At 45.1% G+C, this 20,484-nt stretch overlaps 1 protein-coding gene across 1 annotated transcript in view; it reads left to right on the top strand.

Annotated features, from left to right (window-relative positions):
• The first annotated feature begins 350 nt into the window (after positions 1–350).
• DROSHA (drosha ribonuclease III) overlaps positions 351–20,484 on the top strand; it is a 221,674-nt gene continuing 201,540 nt past the window's right edge. The window contains exons 1-4 of the mRNA XM_083188077.1: positions 351–499; positions 4,508–5,331; positions 6,642–6,713; positions 14,230–14,467. Of these exons, the coding sequence (XP_083044203.1) occupies positions 4,511–5,331; positions 6,642–6,713; positions 14,230–14,467 (1,131 nt within the window). The 5' untranslated portion in view covers positions 351–499; positions 4,508–4,510. The remainder of the gene's footprint in view (positions 500–4,507; positions 5,332–6,641; positions 6,714–14,229; positions 14,468–20,484) is intronic.

Below are 20,484 nucleotides of genomic sequence, written 5' to 3' on the forward strand. Positions count from 1 at the left end.
TTGAGCGGAAAGTCCCTGCTGCCGCACACGCCGTTACTTATACCTCTATCGGGCGCCGTCGCACCTGCTGGGTAATCGTATTTATTTTCCAACAGGTTTCTATCACGTTTTACAGCTGACGCGTCTTCACGTCACAAATCAGCAGCAGTTTAGGAAACTAAGGGTGGAACATCCTTTGTATATGTGGTATATACAAAATAATTACATTTAAACTCAGTAAACTTGCCCTTAATAAACATGTCTGCTTGTCGCTCTGTATACTGTACAAGATAGAGGCATGTGCTCTGTGCTGCGCGCTTATTGGCTTTTTTCCACACACCTGTTTGACAGATGTGATTGCCATTATCCCTGGCCTATAGCGGTGCAGGAGGTCCCCACGTGATCTGCTCTGTGTTGTGAGTAGCAGCAGGCAGAGGGCGGGATATCCTGTAGCTGTGCTGCTGCTACTCTGCATCTGTGTTAATTGTGTGTGTCTGCTGCTCACACTGAGTGCTGTTAGGTGAGTACAATAAGAATATACTTTTATAGCATGTACAGTTTGTGTCGTGTTTATTTGCGATGATTGACATATAGGTGACATTTGTCTACATTCTGCAAACTGTAGAAGCTATGTTAGGGTTTAAATGACTGCTGCTTATTTGGATGACAACAGTGCATTTCTCTGTATGTGATTAATGATTTTGCATTTAACTGGCTGACCTATGATGCACGCTTATGCTGTGTACACATGGGTACAATCAACATGAGATTTTGACTATACTGTCAAAATCGCATGCAGATCGCACAGGTTTTTTACCTTGCGATACCGATATGCGCTCCCGTGGCAGCACATATCGCAACCCAGATAGACAGGGCTCCCTGCTCTGTTCACGGAGAAGAGCTCCGCTAATTAAAGTCACTAGAGAGTGATTTTAGATTAGCGAGCGCATCTGAAAATATTCGATTGTTGGCAACCATCAAATGATTTCGGGTTCTGCAAAACATCCATTCACAGTTCTGTGGGGACTTTCAGTGGGTGTTCAGGCAGCGTTAGTTGTCTTGCAAAGCACCGAAAAAAATGCTGCTTTGCGAATCAAGCAGAATGAGAGCATTTGTTCAGTGTGTGGCAGTGACAAGCGACATTTGGGCAGATGTATTAAGCCTTAATACATACATACATAGAGCCGACTTGTCCTAAGGACAAGTCGGACCCAATTCTCCTCCGAGACACCCGGCAGCTCCCCGTGAGGCTCACATGCGATTAGGACTTGAAGTGCCATTTTTTACATGTGATAAATCGCATGCAAAAAAAATAAAAATAACAGGGAGCTGCAGGGCGGTGAGGAGCAGTGGGGGCGGGCAGCGGCAGCTCTCAAATAAGTGGCTGGCTGGGGAGGAAGGAGTGGGGCAGCAGCGTTAATCAGACTCACTACTGTGTCCAGCGCCGCAGCGGGCAGCGGCGGCTATTACATCTTCAAAATAATGTGTCAAATTACTCTCCGGCTTTTGATTGGCTGAGATAGAGCACTCTCAGCCAATCATTAGCCGGGCAGTCATTTGACATGCTATTTTAAAGTTGTAATTGCCGCAGCTGCCCGCCCGCTACGGTGCTGGACACAGTGAGTTGACACTGATGATGATTCTGGTCACCGCCGCCCGCCCCAGCACTGCGTCCGCCCCACCGATTGCGAGGGATCTTATGTCCCGCCGGTCCGACCCCTGGGGCCGGGTCCGATACGCACGAGACCGCAAATCAGACCCGACGCCATGTCATGAAGAAACTATTTGGTCCGATTTAACGGCCCGATTGATCACAATCGGCCGAAATTGGACCAAATTGTCTCGATGTATGCCCACCTTAAGAGTGATAAAGAGAGATAAACATCCAGCCAATCACCTCCTAACTGCCATGTTACAGGCTGTGTTTGAAAAAAGTCAGCAAGGAGCTAATTAGCTGGATGGTTTATCTCTCTTAATCACCCTTGCATGTATCTCTTGTTAAGGTTTAATACATCTGCCCCATTGTCTGTAGCTGCTGCCTAGACCCTGGGTAGAGCTACATGGGACAAGGGTGGAGATGTGGACAAGGGTGGAGGTACACTAGATGTAGGAGACAGAGCTACGCTGGATGAAGTGGCGGTGGTCCTCGGATCAAGGGGTAGAACTACACAAAATGAAGGGCTGATAAAAGGAGGTAAAATTGAGGTAAATTGTGTGTGACCGAGACTAAAATAATGCCAGCAACTGTTAGCTGACATGGGCGTTTTGTGCAAGCAGCACTACTACTGTCGTCAACTGGTTTGGGTGTGTAATTAGGGGAGTGTTACAGGGTTCCGATAGTCGGGATCCCGACAGTCATTAGCCCGACGTCGGGCTACGCTCTCCACCTGTTCTTTTCTCCCTCTATGGGGGTAGTGGACCCCCACGAGGGAGAATAGCCGGTGGCTGTCGGGAACCCGTGCGTCGGTAATTTAACAGTCGGGTTTGGGTAAATGACTGTCGGGATCCTGACTGTCGGGACCCTGTCCGGCACCTGTAATTCGTGCTAGTACTGCAGCAGCGCCGGGCTGGGGGTGAACGTCGGCGACGCAGTGGACACATGTAGCAGCAGACTGGGAAAGCACAAATGCAGCGGCAGCTGGTGTTTTAGTTAGAGACCTGCAGCAGCGCCAGACAGTGGGACACCTACAGCAGTACCCGGTGCTTGGAGATTGAGACTTGCAGGGGCGCAAGAGAACCAGCCGCAGGAGAGCTGTTTGCTGGTGAACAGGAGGTCACCGATGCTGGTTACCTCTTCGCCATGACCTCATCTGTTTTTGCACCGTCACCTCAACCACTCTTGCCCCTCATCACCTTACCTTATCTCTATCCCTGTGTGTATGCCCCATACACATGGGGCGATGAGAGCTTTGTGCTGAGCGGTCCATTTAAGCACGGATCGCTTAGCATTCAGCACCGCACAATCTGTTACTGCTGGTGTTCTCAATAGAGAGAACACGGGCAATGACTAGATTTATACAGCATCAGGCGATAGTAATGCACAGGGACGTGCATCACCAGGGGCCATACACACTGATCAATCCATGTTTCATTTCTAAGCCATTTAGTAAGATTGCTAATGGGGTCTATATATGGGGAAATTAGTTTTCTGAGCGATATTATATATCGCTCAGCACTGCACTGCGATGTGCCGCTGAGTGATCTGTCAGGGCTAGTGTTCTCTGTGAGAACACTGGCCCTGACACCGGCAATTATAGATTTCTCCAGCCTTCTGAATGTTAATCACTGGGGCGATAGCAGCGCGCAGGGCTACACATCGCTATGCACTGACGCACGGAGCAATGTAGGTGCATTTTCGAAGCACTGACGCACGGAGCAATGTAGGTGCATTTTCGAAGCAATCTAGTCAGATCGCTTACAAAATGCCTGGGGATTGCTACTTTTGTAGGCCCATTAGAAATGGGTCTGTGATCGCCCCGTGTGTTTGTCCCATAACTCTCTCTCTCTGCACATGATACAGTTGCCCAACCTGTAGTGCAACATCCAGGGGACGGGGTGTGCAGCGGTGGTGGTGACGTGTGTCACCCATAGGAACGCCCAGCGTTTCATGGGCGTCCCCATGTAAACGCTGGGCGTTCCCACGGGAATGCAGACAGGCCGATGTGTACCGATTACTTTTTTTTTTATTTTCGAGCCCAAGAGAAAACATTCAATGGTTGACAACCATCGAATGATTTCTCCTGCAGAAGACATATGCAAGGGTATGTGTCTTTGGTACAGTGGGGGTAGGGGGTGTGCTACGAGCGCATTTTCAGCAGGGCAGGCTCTCTGGCACTCGGGATGCTGCGATGTTTGAAGCTTATCGAGTCAACCAGAATCGGGCCCTTTGGGTCAAGATGTCGGGTAAATACTGTATACTTATCCCTAACTCTTTTCCTGCTAGTACTTAAACTTAACCTTTGTACCCCGCCGACTTCCTAATGACGCGCTCTGCACCCTTACCTTAACACCCCCCCCCCCCCCCTTCCATGGCTGCTCGCTTTTGCTGCTTGCATACTTCGGGATCCAGGCAGTCGAGGTTTTGGTGCTGGTCTCCTGTCGGTAGTGGGGATGCTGGCATCGGAATATTGAATACCTCCGAGATGCCGTCCATAGCCCAAGGTGTTTGAGTTACAAAATTTTGTATTTTATTTATTATTTAACCACCATGGCTGCTGCAGGGATAAGTTCTTAATGCCATTTAATGCTGGATCTTTAATATGTACTTTATTTTTTTAAGACTAATGACCATTTTTATTGTAATTTATTTTTTTATCCCTTTTCCTGAACATGGCACATTACATTTACCCCTAACAGCTTAATTTGGAATGTGGAGTACAGAAGTGTTTTTTTTTTTTCCTTCATGTACTAGTGTTTAAAACTAGTACATGTTTAAAACATGTAATGTTATTTTATTTATTTATTTATGTATTCATTATTGTTATGCTTGATTGTTTTCTGTAAGATTTACATATGTTTTTTTGTTTAGGTAATGTCTTTACATACTGGAAGAGAAGCTCGAGGAGGCTCTGAAGCTCCAGTGCAGACTTATAGACCACAAAATGTAAGGCCTACACAGTTGCAGCAATCATCTGGACAGTACTGCTATGATACACAAAGTACTCCACCCCCTACTTTTTCTAGCCTACCAAGTACTGGTTATATGCCTCCGAGGCCTGATTACATGTGTTACCCTCCACCTGTTACTCCTCCAACACAAAGTACTGTAAACCAATGTCTTCCCAGACCAACCTATCCTGTAAGGCAGAGTTACCCAATTCCACCTTGTTTTCCACCTGTCCCTCCTCCGTCTGCTGGCCCACCTACTGCACAAAGCACCTATCCTTATATGGTGCCTCCTCTCATGCCACCACCACCTATGATGCCTCCTCCACTGCCTCATGTGGGCTATCAGCCAGTATATCCCTCTGGATATCCTCCGCAGACCTTCCCTCCACCACTTCCTCCCCCTCAGCCAGTTCCCAGCTTTAATGACTACCAACAGAGTTCAACTTCTTTTCAAGGCAGCAGCCACTATAGACACACAAGCCATGGTCAGTACCAGACAGATAAGCCCCAAAGTGATCACAGAACACCAGATAGGGGGAAACACTATGATGCTCACCGACGCAGAGAATACAGCCACAGTGACAGGCACCGCTCTGAAAAGCATGGCGATAGAAGAGATCGAGGCAGGAGCCCTGACCGGGCAAGAAGGCAAGATAGTAGTCGACGTAGATCAGAGCACGAATACAGTAGGACACCCTCTCGTGGCAGAACCCCTCCACGGCATGGAAGTTATGAGCATAGCAGGTAAGTTACCATACACTAGCATCTATTATTGTACCACCATTGGCTGATTAGCTTGATTGTTAAAGATGTCTTCTTATTTTTCCCAAATGTAAATATCTCTGTTAATGCAGTAAACATGTTTGCTAGCATTACATCTTGAGGGAACCAAGAAAGAGGTGTTAATTTGTACATGGTACAGTACTTTTATAGTCTTGTTCATCTATAGAAATGCAGCAGTGCTTTAGGATGGATACAGCAGATTCATATTAATCAGTGGTTAAGACTTTGTCTACTTCACCTAATCCAGCCAGTATGTGGATAAGTCACTGCTTCATTCAACGGGCAGTATTCCATGAGCAAATACGGCATGTGCAGCGAATCCTGTTTAGGATTCGCTGCACTGTCTCCGTGTTCCGGAGGGCTGGAGCCTTCGCTGCCAGCCCTCCCTGTCCCCGTATTCAATGCCGCAGGGGCTCGTTGGCCCTGATGGCGAATCTTGCTGGATGATGGCAGTATAGAGATGGAAGTCTCCCTGCCTGACCCAGAATGTATGTCAGGGGGAGGTGGGCTCCCCGGGACCCAGGCAGCACAAGCTGTCCAGCGGGTGAGCTAGCAGCGGACCGGGTAGGAGCCGCTAACACTGCTCCCGATCGTGCATATGTAATGATCGGGAGCAGTGAATATGTAGTGAGCGGCTCCCGGCCCCCTGCTGGCTGTTATGTGAAAAAAAATATACGGTATATATATATATATATATATATATATATATATATATATATATATATATATATATATATATATATATCTCTATCTATATCTTTTTTTTTTTTTTTATAAATAAATATATATTCATGTGCTTTAAGCACATGAATAAAAATAGCATGCCCCTTCAAGTAATAAAATTCCGGATTTTTTTTTTTTTTTTTTACACCAAATTTAAAAAAAAAACAACTTTATTTTAAAAGTTCACATTCCACTTCACCATGAAAAGATGGCGATTGCTACACACGGTGAAAATTACTTAGAAACCAATTCGCCATCTTCTCATTGAATACTCTCACGGCGAATCATACTGAAAAACCACAGCGAATTGTGGAGACTATCAGACGGCGAATTGTCCCTCATTCACTGTTCGCAGATGGTGAAAAGTGCACGTTGAATAGGGTGATTCACTTTCTGACACCAAAAATCACCTTCCAAAGCGAAAATAGCACAAATTCGCCATGAAACATGGAGAATTGGCCTCATTGAATACTGCCCAAAGTGTAACCTATTGTTCAGTAATCTATAAATCCTCCTTTTAACCACATATTGTTTGCTATGTGTGAAAGGGAAAGGCACCGACATCGGGAAAGCCGGAGATCACAGAGTTCTGAAAGAAGTTATCGTAAGAGACCAAAAAGGTAAGCTGCTTTATCTGTGAATCCTGGTTTGTCCATGTGCACAGGTACTTTGTAAGCCAAACTCTTAATCAAGAAATCGATTTATTATGGAGGCAGAGTATAGTCCAAAAATACATCTTTCTTAAGCCTTTGAGTGCCAACATCACTGTGAGAAATATGCGCTAAAAATGCCAGCGTCGCTTACATATGTTATATAAATATTAATTTAGATTCAAAATTTAACGTCAGAAAATATTTTATTTCCTATATAAAGGTAAATATTACAGGTCATTATGATGAATAAAAATAGTGTTCCCGTTAGGCTTTTTTAGTGGGGTGCTGCGCCCTGCCAGATTTTATATATTTTTTTTTAAAGGGCAAAATGCGCCCTGCCCCTCTCGCAGCGCCCCGCTAAAACTGCCTTACGGGGAAGCCCAGCGTCGCCGTAGACAGCGATGCCCGGCGCTTCCCCAGCAGCATAGTGACTTCGGAGGCGCCGGCCCCCTTTGGTGACGGCGGCGGCCGGGTCCGCCCCCTTTGATGATGGCGGCGGCCCAGTCTGCCCCCCAGCACCCTGCCCGATGCAAAACCTAGAGTGAACACTAAAAAAGGTTTGCTTGACGATTTTCACACCTATTTTGACTAATTCACTTGACACGCAAAGGGGGGTAAGCAATCCTCTGCCGCTATTTCCGACGGGGGAAATAGCGGCTGGGCCCTATTCAATGCTGTCTTTATTGACAGCATTGAAGAGGGATCATGGCAGAACAATTTACTAATTGAACATCTAGGGAACAGTGAACACAACATAGTTTCACTAGAAATCAACTTCAGTAAACTACATCACAAAGGATTGGCAAAAATACTAAACTTCAGAAAAGCTAACTTCAAATTATTCAGGGAAGCCCTAAAAGGAATTGTGTGGGAAATGGTCTTTGAGGGGAAAAATGCAAAGGAAATGTGGGATACTCTAAAAAATGTGCTCGAATCATTAACTGTTAAATACATTCCTAAAGTAAATAAGGGTAAATTCAATAAAAAAAAGCCACCATGGTTTAACAAAAAAGTAAGGTCAGCAATAAACAATAAAACGAGCATTTAAATTGTATAAAAATAACTTAAATGAGGAGGCGTTCAACAAATACAAATAATCAAACAAAACTTGTAAAGGGGTAAATCAAAGTAGCTAAAACTGATTATGAAGAGCGCATAGCCACTGAAAGCAAAAACAACCCTAAGAAGTTTTTCAAATACATAAATAGTAAGCGAATAATTAAAGAGAACATAGGCCCATTGACCGATATCAATGGTAAAAGTTTTATGGAGAAATAGGGAAAAGCAGAACTGTTAAATGAGTTCTTCTCATCAGTTTTTACTAAGGGAGAGCAGACAGTGGAAGGCACACATACCACATATGGGATGAACAAGCCGGATCTCAATATTGATTTCACGACCGAGGAAATAATATTGAGGCTCAGCAAAATCAAAACAAACAAATCGCCAGGGCTAGACGGGTTTCATCTTAGGGTACTAAAGGAATTAAGGGAGGAACTAGCGACCCCTCTACATTATATTTTTGATAATTCAGTATCATTGGGTAAGGTACCAAAAGACTGGAGAATAGCAGAGGTAGTGTCAATATTAAAAAAAGGGAGGATCCAGCTAATTACAGACCTGTGAGCTTAACATCATTCGTGGGTAAAATATTTGAAGGATTTTTAAGGAATGGTATCCAGGAATATTTAGACCTTCTTAGTTTACTCAGTAATAACCAGCATGGGTTTGTGAAAAATCGTTCACGCCAAACTAATTTACTAGGTTTCTATGAGGAGGTTAGCAAAAACCTTGCTAATGGAAACGCTGTAGATGTGATTTCCCTAGATTTTGCTAAAGCTTTTAATACAGTACCACACAAGAGGTTGATAAATAAAATAGAGTACCTGGGTTTAGGGGCAAGCATCTGTAGATGGGTGGGGAACTGGCTGTGTAATAGAGAACAAAGAGTGACTGTGAACAGTGCCGTATCAAATATGATACCAGTACTAAGTGGAGTGCCTTAGGGTTCAGTTCTAGGGTCCATTTTATTTAACATTTTATTAATGATATTGAGATGGGGTTACTCAGCAATGTATCCATCTTTGCAGATGACACAAAACTGAGCAGTTATTAAATCATCAGAAGATGTCGCTGCGCTTCAAAGTGATCTTGACAATCTAGATGAGTGGGCAAAAAAATGGAAGATGAGATTCAATGTGGATAAATTCAAGGTTATGCACCCTGGGAGACAAAACCAGTGTACTAGTTATAACCTAAGCAGGGAGGCATTGGGTAATTCAGTACTTGAAAAGGATCTAGGAGTCCAAATAGACAATAAACTGGGGTGTAGTGCTCAATGTAATATAGCAACAAAAATGGCCAACAAAATTCTAGCATGTATTAAAAGGGGCATGGAAACTAGGGACTCAAGGGTAATTATGCCACTGTACAAAGCATTGGTTAGACCTCGCCTCGAATACGGTGTACAATTCTGGGCCCCACACTATAAAAGGACATCATAGAATTAGAAAAAATCCAAAGAAGAGCAACTAAGCTTATTAGGGGAATGGAGAATTTAAGCTACGAGGAGAGATTAAGCAATTTGGGAATATTTAAGGGGGACATGCTCAACATGTACACATATATCAGGGGCAAATATAAGGAACTGTCAAACACCCTTTTTTCTGCTAGACAGACAGGAATCTAGGACGAGAGGGCACGAGTTTAGATTAGAAGAAGAAAGATTTTGTGCATCTGGAAGAAAAAAAATCTTTTATGGTCAGAGCAGTCAAACTTTGGCACTCTCTATCTGGAGAAGTGGTGTCGACAGACACAATAAATACGTTTAAAATAAGGTTGGATAAACATTTATTGGTTAAAAACATCCATGGGTACAAATAAGAAACATAATCTGTCTTTAAAATATCAGAATACACTATACAGCAAGAGATAAGCTACTATAAACCTAGGTTGAACTAGATGGACGCAAGTCTTTATTCAGCCTTACCTACTATGTAACTATGAGCCCGACTTTTAAAGCTATCGGGCCCGTTCTGCCAGTAACACGTGTGAATTGTCGCAATTCTGGCTGCAGATCGACAATCCATTGCTTTTTTTGTGGCCACGCCCCCCTTTTCGCTGATCGGCAGGCGTGACATTGAATCCCACCTGCCGATTTGCTGACAGGGATCGACAGCCGGGATTGCATACCCCCCAAAGAGTTGAGAGCTTTTGACAGGTCTATATTAAAAATTTGATATTGAGGTACTTCACGACCTTAAGGCCTCCATACACTAGGGCGACTTGTCCTAAGGACAAGTCAGCCCTGATTTCCCCTGAGCTTCCCCGGCAGCTCCCCGGGGGAGCTTGATAAGAATTGGCACTTGATGTGCCATTTTTTACATGTAATAAATCAGATGCGATTTATCACATGTAAAAACCTGGGGAGCTGCAGGGGAGCTAGCGGTCCGTGGGAGCGGGGACCGGTCCGAGGGGGGGTGGGAGCGGCAGGAGCAGGCTGGGAGTGGGGACCGGTCCGGAGAGCGGCAGGAGCAGGCTGGGTGTGGGGAGCGGCTCGAGATGTAGCGGCAGGCAGGTATCGGGGACCGCGGCGCTGATGCAGAGCAGAGAGACCAGGGGTGCGGTGGGAGAATAGAAGGAAATCCTATTCAAAAGACTGGGCGGCCGCTGATTGGCTGGGAACTCAGCCAATCAGCGGCCCCCCAGTCTTTTGAATAGGATGGTTTCTATTCTCCCGCTGCTCTGCGGCCCCCCTGGCGAGCGGGAGAATGGAAACCATCCTATTCAAAAGACTGGGCGGCCGCTGGTTAGCTGAGTTCCCAGCCAATCAGCGGCTGCCCAGTCTTTTGAATAGGATTTCCTTCTATTTTTCCCGCCGCGCCCCGGTCTCTGCTCTTCATCTGTGCCGTGGTCCCCGCTCCCTGCCTGCCACCACATCTCATGCCGCTCCCCGGACCGGTCCCCACTCCCAGCCTGCTCCTGCCACTCCCCAGATGGCTGCACATGATTTATCTTATGTGCAGACCGTCCGACATCTGGATCTGATCCGATGCAACGGGGCCGCGCATTTAATCAGATCAGATGTCATACCCTACGCAATTTGGCCAATTTCACCCGATTTCTCGGCCCAATCCACCATAATCGGGTGAAATCGTGGCCAAATCGCGTAGTGTATGGGGGCCTTTAGTGTCTAATGATATTCATTAAATGACTAGCTTCAACTTAAGTAATTGGCGGTACTTTCAAAAGGCTTGTTAAAATCATTACCAAAATATTTAGCATTTTATCAGTTTAAAGTGTATATTGGCTGTTTGAAGGGGATAGTGGGCTGTGCTCATATCAGGGTTAAAGCAGCATGGTAGGAATTTCATGCAAATAGAAAGGGGCAGATGTGGTGCTGGAAACCCGAGCTCTGATGTCTGCGGTACTGTATGTATGATAAAAGTTTTGTCAAATTTTAAGAATTGTGTAAAATATGAATAAAATAAATAATTAAAACTGGATAGAAAGGGTGAAAGCAAGAGAGCATAAACAGTTACAATTGAAAATGTTAAGGATTTTCGGAGGTTCTCACTGTGCAGAATTGCATAAATTGCATATGCCATTGCATAAAATTTGTTGCCTAGGCAACAAAACTAGGCACTGGAGCTAGTTAGAGGGACGGAGTGATCCCTCAAACAACAAAGATACAAAATGGATAATAAGAAGCGCTATATAATAATACAAAATGAATAAACAATAGTTGAATAATAAATGAAAAACCACAAAAAGCACAATGAACTTTTGACACTTAAAATTATTGAATTAATGGACAATGAGTGGATCCATTCCTATAAAGTCCACATGTATAAACCTTCAATAGAAAGAGTCTCTCTTTGAAAAAGATGATAGGGGTATAATTACCACAATTCTGTCCATTTGGGGAATTAATCCAGTTTGGAATGCATAGCAGCATTATCCTCCATAATGGTAGAGTGGTGGGTAAGGAAGTTCTTCTGGAGTAACAATGATGTGGATTACAATGTAAGAATGGTGGCTGGCCTGGATCAAATGGTACAAGCATAGCAAACAAATGTTCAGGTACTCTGTTCCTCCTTACGCGTTTCGCTGTAGCAAGGCACAGCTTTGTCAAAGGTGTAGCATGAGATTTCAGCCGATTACCTGGTGAGGTCTTATTTACTTCTATCATAATAAAGAAATTGGTGCACCTGTGCCAGTTTAGAAACCTCATTAGTAAAAATTGTTATTTTAAAATGTTTTTTATAACTATTTTTACTAATGAGGTTACTAAACTGGCACAGTTGCACCATTGGCTCCAGACCATCCACCATTCAGACCTTGCATTCCACATCATTGTTACTCCAGAAGAACTTCCTTGATTAGTCTGTAAATACCTTAAGAAGTGGTGTCTTCTCCTTCAGCGTTGGTATCCCACAGACACCACCAGACAATTGAATTATAATTGTTTTTTTAACGGTTTTATTCTTTCACGCACCGCAGGGTTTTCAGAGCGATAATTCCATTTTTTTTCTACATCGAATGCATGCATGCCCATGATAATCTAAAATTGGACACTATAGGCACAAAGTGTTTTTTTTTTGTGTGGAATAATCCTCATGCTCAATTCATTTCCCTTAATTTGCAGTGTAATTGCATTCTACTTTTTGCCCACAAGATGCCTCACACCATTTTGTTTTATATTTTTTTTTTTATTATATTGCTTATTCTCTAATAGTGAGTTATGAATACCCTATGTTAAGGCTGCCATACATCTACAGATTGTCAGATTGGGCTGGTTGGAACAAATTCCTGGTAATGGATGATAGTAAATGACAATTGACCATTTGCTTTGAAATGCTGGAAAACTGCCAAAAACTGTCACTCATCCATTACCAGGTTTTCTCTCCAACCAGCCCAATCTGACGATCGATCTTTAGATGTATGGCCACCTTTACTTGGAGGATCTTAAGGAACACTTGATTGAAAACTCCGTCAAAATTGGTTTGGCAGTTATCGAGTTTTACATACATACATGCATACACCATTTTATATTTCTATTTAGTTATAGACTAGATGCTTAACCACTTGTGTGGTTCAGTTCCCAACAACATTACATCAACAATATGTGCTGTGTAGTTCACTGTCCATAATCTTTTCAACCGAACATAAGCGGTTCTTCTCCTCTGGCTCACCTCTCCTCTCTTATTACTGCTTCATACATCTACCCCACAGGGCCAGATACTTTCAGCTTAAGTGATAAATTGGCTGTTAATTTACCACCGGCCAATCATCTCCTACTTGTCATTTTTTAAAACCAACCTGTAACTTCACAGTTAGGGGCTGATTGGCCTGTGGTAAACCACCAACCACTTTATCACTTCACCGATCTGGCCCTGAACTTTTGAGCAATTTAGTAGTTGTATTATTAAAAAAACCTATCATTCCCTAACTGACATTTTGAAAACACATAGCAGTTAGTTGTTGATTGCCTGGTTTATAGTTGATCGATAGTCTGCAAATTCGCAATCCGTTCGATTATCGAATGACTGCGCATGCGTCCGATCGTACTGCGCATGCTCGAGCCAAAATGGTGAGAGAAATAGCAAAAATATCCAATTGCAATTCTCTCACAATTATGGACAGGAAGTCAGGAAGTTCACACCTGCTTTTTTTGGGAGTGTCAGAGAAAAAAAAAAAAAAAGCAAGCATGCCCTGGCGTTTTAAGTGAGTGTCTTTGACGTCCGCGCCGGCCTCAATAAGAATGTCTCAGCGTTGTGGAAGTGTCGGACTTCCATTTGCACTGAGTGGGACAATTATTTGCGTATGGATGTGGATAGCGATATTTTTGCAATACACTCGTAGGTTTGCACAGGGCAGGTTATTACTCTGTGCGGCGGCTTTCTGTAAATGTGCAGCTTAGCGTTCAGGTCAAAGTTGAAATTGCACACAAAAACGGCCACATTGAATAGGTAGGTGCCGATATTTCGGACAGTTGGAACATACCCCCCTCAGTCTTTCCTCACTGCTGTTTCTCTCTCACATCTTCACTCTGTCTACCATTGCATCTGGCTGTTTTTCTCTTTTGCAACCACCAGGCATGATAACACAGAAGCAGTACATGTGGGGTATACATGGAAAACACATGGGGGCAGTATTAAACCTGGTGAAGAGATAAAGTGAAAGGAGATAACGCATTAGCCCATCAATTGTTTGAGAAATGACTGTTGGGCGTTGTTTGGCTGGTGCGTTATCTACTGCCACTTTATCTCTTCACCAGGCTTAATATATCTTCCCCATTGTTTGGTGCTAAAAAAGCAATGTCTCTGTGCATAGACCATTAATAATTCAGTGATACTCTCATACCTATTCAGCCATACATTACTAACAACTTTAGAGGTCTATGGTTTAAGTTGTGTTGTATGTTTTTGTTTTTATATACTTTTTTCTTATGAATTTTTATTCTGTTTTTCGCTTGCTAAAGTCGTTCTCCTAGTAGAGACCGTAAGAAAGCAAGGTGGGATGATGAAGACAAGGAGAGTACCTCTGAGAGCATATCGTCTGCAAAGGATAAAAGTTATACTTGCTTAAAAGACAAGGATCTCCTGGATGATAACCTGTTGGAGAGAAATGATGACGATGATGAAGATTTGCTGAAGCCTGTGTGGGTTCGTTGCACCCATTCTGAAAGCTACTACTCTAGTGACCCAATGGATCAAGTAGTGAGTATTATAAATCAAAATTCTTGAATCATTTTTTTTTTCTTAAAACGTTTTTGTATATGCCCATGTGATTTGCGGTAACATGCGAGGGGATGTGTGTGGTAACATATGCTCTCCCATTGTGGCCGCAAGGAGAAAACATTCGCTGGTCACTCACCATCAAATGATTGTTCCAGCCTTTGGTCTGAAAAGTAATTGACTGCTGTGCTGTCATGTTACGTCATGCATCACCACGCCTGCATTAGCAGGGGAACGCCCATCGTTTTTATGGGACTGCCCATAAAAAGGTGGGCGTTTCCCTGCTGCTGACCCCTTCCGCCTAGCGTTTTTATGGGGATGCCCATAAAATACTGGGCTTTCCCCTGCTGCTGGATTGCCCCCCATGTATGGGGGATATGTCACAGCGAGCAGAAAGCATTGAATACACCCCTATGTCTAATCTGGAAATAAAATTCTGGCTAATCAGCTCCTATTGACATGTTACGAGATGAGGATGAAAATGTCGGCTATGTACGTTTTTCCGCTGTCCAAGGCTTAATAGATAGACCCCAGAGTTCTGTGTGTGTGTGTGTGTGTGTAGTGATTGCTTGTATCAGCAATATGTAAGCTGCACTGTATTATTCTCGTGGAGGGGAAGGAGAACACAACATACACTGCTATAAGGCCCATACACGCTAGGTTTTACCAGCAGATCTAGTGATGATGGATGGTTTTTCATCCATCATCATTGTGTGTGTACGCCGCCGGGCTGAAAGATTAGCTACTTTCAGCCCAGTGGACTGTCGGACAATCGGAGCTAGCGGATCGGCAGCCAATCAGGCGCTGCCAGGCCGCGAGCTTCAAATGGCTTGCGAGTTACAAGCCGGCACATCATTTGAAATGGCCGCGCCACAAATGGGTAGACCTGCTCTGAGACACCTGTTTTACCACCCCTCTGCCCCGGCTATCTCCTTTACCAGAAAATGTAGAGCACAGAGTAACTTCCCCTGGCAAAGATCAAGAAAGCCCTAGCAATGAGCATGTGGCATAATATGTAATGGGCATTACAATGTGTGTCATAATGTATAATGGGCATTACCGTGTGTGGCACTGTGGGGCAAATTTTGAATTTGGGGTTGTATTATGTGGGCCACATTATTCTTTTCATGAGTGTGTGGGCTATGCCCTAAATTGAAAGCTTGCAGGGGGGGCTCCGAACACCCTAGCACGCAAAGTGGCTGTGATATAAGGGGGGGAGAGGCGGGGAAGTGAGTTACGTTACCTCTCCAGGACCACTTTAAGCACTGCTGCCCACCAATATATATTAAATAGGCAGTAACGTAAACATTGCTGGCGCAGACTAGCACTGTATACTACTGCTGCCCCTGGCCACCAATGTGTATTTTTTATGGCGCAGACCAGCAATGTATACATTACCGCCGCCATTGATCTCAATGTATATTTATTTTTGTCGATCATGTATACATTGCTGGTGCAGGTGAGTGTATTTCTCCCTACCTGCGCGGCTGCAAATTAAATTGTTTACCTGATCACTGGGCTCCGAATATACGCAGCCCAGCGATTCGTTCTGAATCAGGACTCAACCACACAAATGCACTGAATAAAATGGCCCCTGCTCCCACCCTTGTTGTTCAAACCCAACGCATTATGTAAATAGCCTTATAATGAAAGATTTTCAGCAGTGTTTCGCCTCCTGAAAATCTCTTGCTCTTTGGGAAAATAGCTAAAGGTCCATACACACTGGGCGACTATGCCCAACGTGTATGGACAGCGATGATTGCGTTCATCGCTGCGGGGAAAGCCGCTCAGTGCATACACACGGAGTGGCTTTCCCCCTGCCCTGCACCGGAGGGGGGGAGGACAGCGTTGTATAGCGGAGCGCTATGCAAAGCCGTCCTGAAAGCCGCTCATCTGCTGGTATAACCAGCAGATGAACGGCTTTCCTGGTGATGTTGCGGGAGCGCGCAGCAGCGCTCACCGCTCATCACCGGGCCATACACACTGGGTGGCTTTGAGCTGAAAGCCGCTCAAACAAACAGGCTGTTTTGAGCGGCTTCCAGCTCAAAGTAGCCCAGTGTGTATGGGCCTTTAGTGTGTACGCACTACTTTGGCGAAAGATATATCGATCAGAGATTTTGCCAAAGTCTTTTGAAATGAAAATCTTCTAGTGTGTATAGGCCTATAGAATCTTCTATAGATATACAGAAATGCACAACCTCTATTAAAGCATAACATTTTTATTATCTGTTTTTAATGCTGCTTTCCCACTGCAGACCAGTTTAAAGTACTGGTAATCTTAAATGGTATTTAAAACGGTATTAGCATTCCCACTGCAGCAGATTACCGTTTTAAATACCATTTAAGTACCATTCCCATTGCAGTGAACCGTGAATAATGTAGAGTGCCTAACCCCCCCTTCCCCCAGTGTAAAGAGTGCCTAATCCCCCCCCCCCCCCAGTGTAAATAGTGCCTAACCCCCCCCCCCCCCCCCGTACCTGCCCTGTGCCCCCACCTCCCCTCCCCTTGTACTTACCTGTGGGTAGTGGGGAGGCAGCGGGGGTCATTGCAGGGTCCATGCGGGGTACAGGCAGTCCCAGTGCCTGATGAGACCTAGTAGTTCTCACTTTTCGCATATGTAATGAGTGCACGTGCATACTAATGAGCCGCTCATTACATATGCGCATATGTTATTAGCGGCTCATTAGTATGCACGTGCACACATTACACATGCACAAAGTGCGAACTACTAGGTTTCATCAGGCACTGGGACTGCCTGGAGGCTAAATAACGTTTAAGAGGCATTCCCACTGCCTCTTAAACGTTATTTAACCGTGTAGGACTCTGCTTTGAAAACGGGTTGAAATACCGTTTAACTTTAAACGGTATTTCAACTCTGGCGCTTTCCCACTGCAGCCTTAAACGGTATTTTGCCCTCAAAAATCGGCAATATACCGTTTTAAGGCTGCAGTGGGAAAGGGGCATTACTCACAGTAAAATATAACCTGTAGGTACTTGTTTAGTTTCACGGCGGCAGCGGCCGTGCGTCTGAGTCCCCTTGCGGGGCTTGCTTCGCTCACCCACGCTGCGGGCTCGGTGTATGAACTATCTTCATTGGCATAGAGTTCATTTACCTTATTTTTGATAGTTTAGTGAGTGCAGCAGCTGGAAGTTCACAGTGGCCATACTGTACCAACCTGTACTTTGGTGACAAATAGCAGTGCACCTGGTCATTAATATTTTCGGTGAAAACTGTCTGTTTTGTGGATTAAACATTTATTAAATAATAAGCATTCTACATTTGTTGACTAAAGCCCATCTGTATTCTGCATTATAACACAACGTTGAGTGTATCAGAGTCTTCCAGATACATAGAAACAGTTGGCCTGTCAGGAGATCTGTCAGTGTTTATGCGCTGTTTTTTAATCAAGTTCTTAAATAAATGTATTCCCAGGCATGTACTCGCCTGTCTTATCCCAAACCTTTGTATGTGCGCTGGAGATATTTGAGCAAGTGTAACAGCATATCAATACACTTCCCTTATGCACAGCAGCAAAGAACTGCTCATACAGAGATCAGTGAACCGTGGTGTAATACCCCAGCAGTAGCAGCAGGTGACTAATCTGAGACCTCATTACGCTAGGAGTGCTGAGATAAATTGCTCCCAATGATGTTTTGGAAAAAAAAAAAAAATACACATCAGAGAAATCCGAAAAATCCTACTGTAGCTATGGCTTTAAAATGTGAATGGGTAAAATACATTTTTGGGTGACATTTATGAAGAAAAATAAGCGAAACACCATTTTCAAGAGCATAAAAAAGGTTCTGTGTTTTTTTGTACATGCCAACAACTTTGTAACAAGAAAAGTAATCTGGTTGTTTAGAAACATTGTATAGTTACTATTTGGAAGTGGGGACATCGGTGGCTGAACTAAAGGCCCCATACACACTTGTAGATTTTCATTTCAAAAGACTTTGCCAAAATCTCTGATAGATTTATCGGTCACCAAAGTAGTGCGTACACACTGAGTACGCTCCAATGGTGGGAGCAGGGGCCATTTTATTCAGTGCATTTCTGTTCTTGGTGCCTGATTCATTGAGCTGCCTGCCCTGCGTTTACCTGATTACTGGGCTCTGAATGTCACTAAGCAGCTTTAGGCACTGGAGGGCAGCATGGTTAGAGCCAGGTGAGCGGCGCCCCACACCAAACACCCCTTTGGATTCGGCGGCCGCATCACCCCCCCAGGACTCGGCGGCTGCATCAAGCTCCTCCCCTGGACTCGGCGGACACAGGGGCCGCTTCACCCCCTCCCCCCTGGACTTGGCCCCCCAAATCATATCCCCCCCCCTCCCCAGGGCCGGCAACAGTAATCTTGGGGCCCTGTACAATAATATTTTTGGGGCCCCCCACCTAATCCCAAATCCATACACCCCTCTTCTGCATGAGCCTCATTGAACCTTTCACTGCTCCAGATCCTGCTTTCAGGTGCGGCCTTCACGGCTGTGCGTCTGCAGCCACAGGCCGTGCGCACACACAGAGTAGATGACTCTGAGCACCAAGTGGCAGGGCGCGCACACAGTAGATGGCAGTCGCACACAGTGAGTAAGTCACACTCAGCCACACACAGATTGTGCACAGTAGACAGCTGGGCCGCGAGGGTCACAGACAGGCCAGCTTGTACAGGTGGTGGTCATGCCAGGGCATGGAAGTTCTGGGGCCCATCACACTTGTCCCCCTTGACCCCCCCTGTTGCCCCCCTGCCCCCCCACCCCGGTGAGCAGCGGAGCACCCCCACTCCTGGGTGGTGTGGTGCTTCACACTGGCCCTGGGTAAACGCCGCCCCATGCCGCACCCACCAGCACGGCTGCAATTTCATTTGCTGCCGTGCACTCAGGTAGAGACAAAATATACATTGGAGTGGGCGCGTAGCTAGGTGTTTTTTATTTTATTAATATTCACTAGTTAGTGCAGACCTCCATTGTGTTACATCCACAGGAAGTTTATACACACTGAGAGCGCAGCAGAGGCTGACAGAATCGTGTCCTGACAGCTCTCTGTGTGCAGAGTCGCAGCTGCGTCTTCTGCACAGGGCTTCAACCTCCTTTACAGAGAGGTTTCCTGGGCCCCGAAGTGAGTCTTGAACCGGCTATGGCACCCACAATTTTCAGGGGCTTATAGACTGAAATCCAGAAATGGAGGTGAAGCCTATTACAGGAGTCCACCTCTAATTGGTCCTGGTCTGAGGGGAGCCAACAGGCTTCCCTTCTCGCTGAAGCAGAGACTGGGTCTCTTCCTACACTCTGTTTGGCGCCTTTTTCTCTCCACACTGCGGAGCTGAAGTATGGATTACACTGCAGAACTGAGTGAAAATCTCTCCTGGGCAGCGCCTTTCCTGGTGATCGCTGAGGATCCATTGCAGCAGAGCAGACAGATAAGTACTCTGTACATTATTCTGAACTGATATTGTGCACTGTCTAATCCTGACTGAAAGGTGTTATGCTGCTAATGGGGAGGGGACGCCTGCCATGTTAATTATCTGCAGATTTTGTAGTTTTAATTAACAGTTGAACAGATGGATCAGGGGGATTTGTGCCCCTCATGTGAGTTTGTGCACAGTGGGGCTCTAGCCCAGAGGTCTGAGCAGCCTGTACCTGTGTGGGCAGCTGCCATGGGGAGGTCTATGATTGCCTTAGCACAGGCTTTAAATAGGCAGAGAGATGACTTGGTAAAATCTCCTTGGCCTTTTTCCTTCTCTCAACCTTCTGTGGGCTCTATTACTCCATCCAGGTGGTCCCTGCTTTACTGCAGGGTATGCAGGACACTACTCAGTGTCCATAAAATGACAGCGTTCATGGAGCAAGGCTCCTGAGGTAATTTTCCCCATGCACCCCTTATCTACACCTCCTGAGGTAATTTTCCACATGCACCCCTTATCTACACGCTGAATTTAGATTCTGATAATTAGGTGTGTGTCCTGAAGACACCTTAAGGGAAGAAAATCTCCTGTCCCTGACGTTAA

Source organism: Crinia signifera, chromosome 5 (assembly GCF_055691185.1).
Source record: "Crinia signifera chromosome 5, ASM5569118v1, whole genome shotgun sequence".
NCBI lineage: Eukaryota > Metazoa > Chordata > Amphibia > Anura > Myobatrachidae > Crinia > Crinia signifera.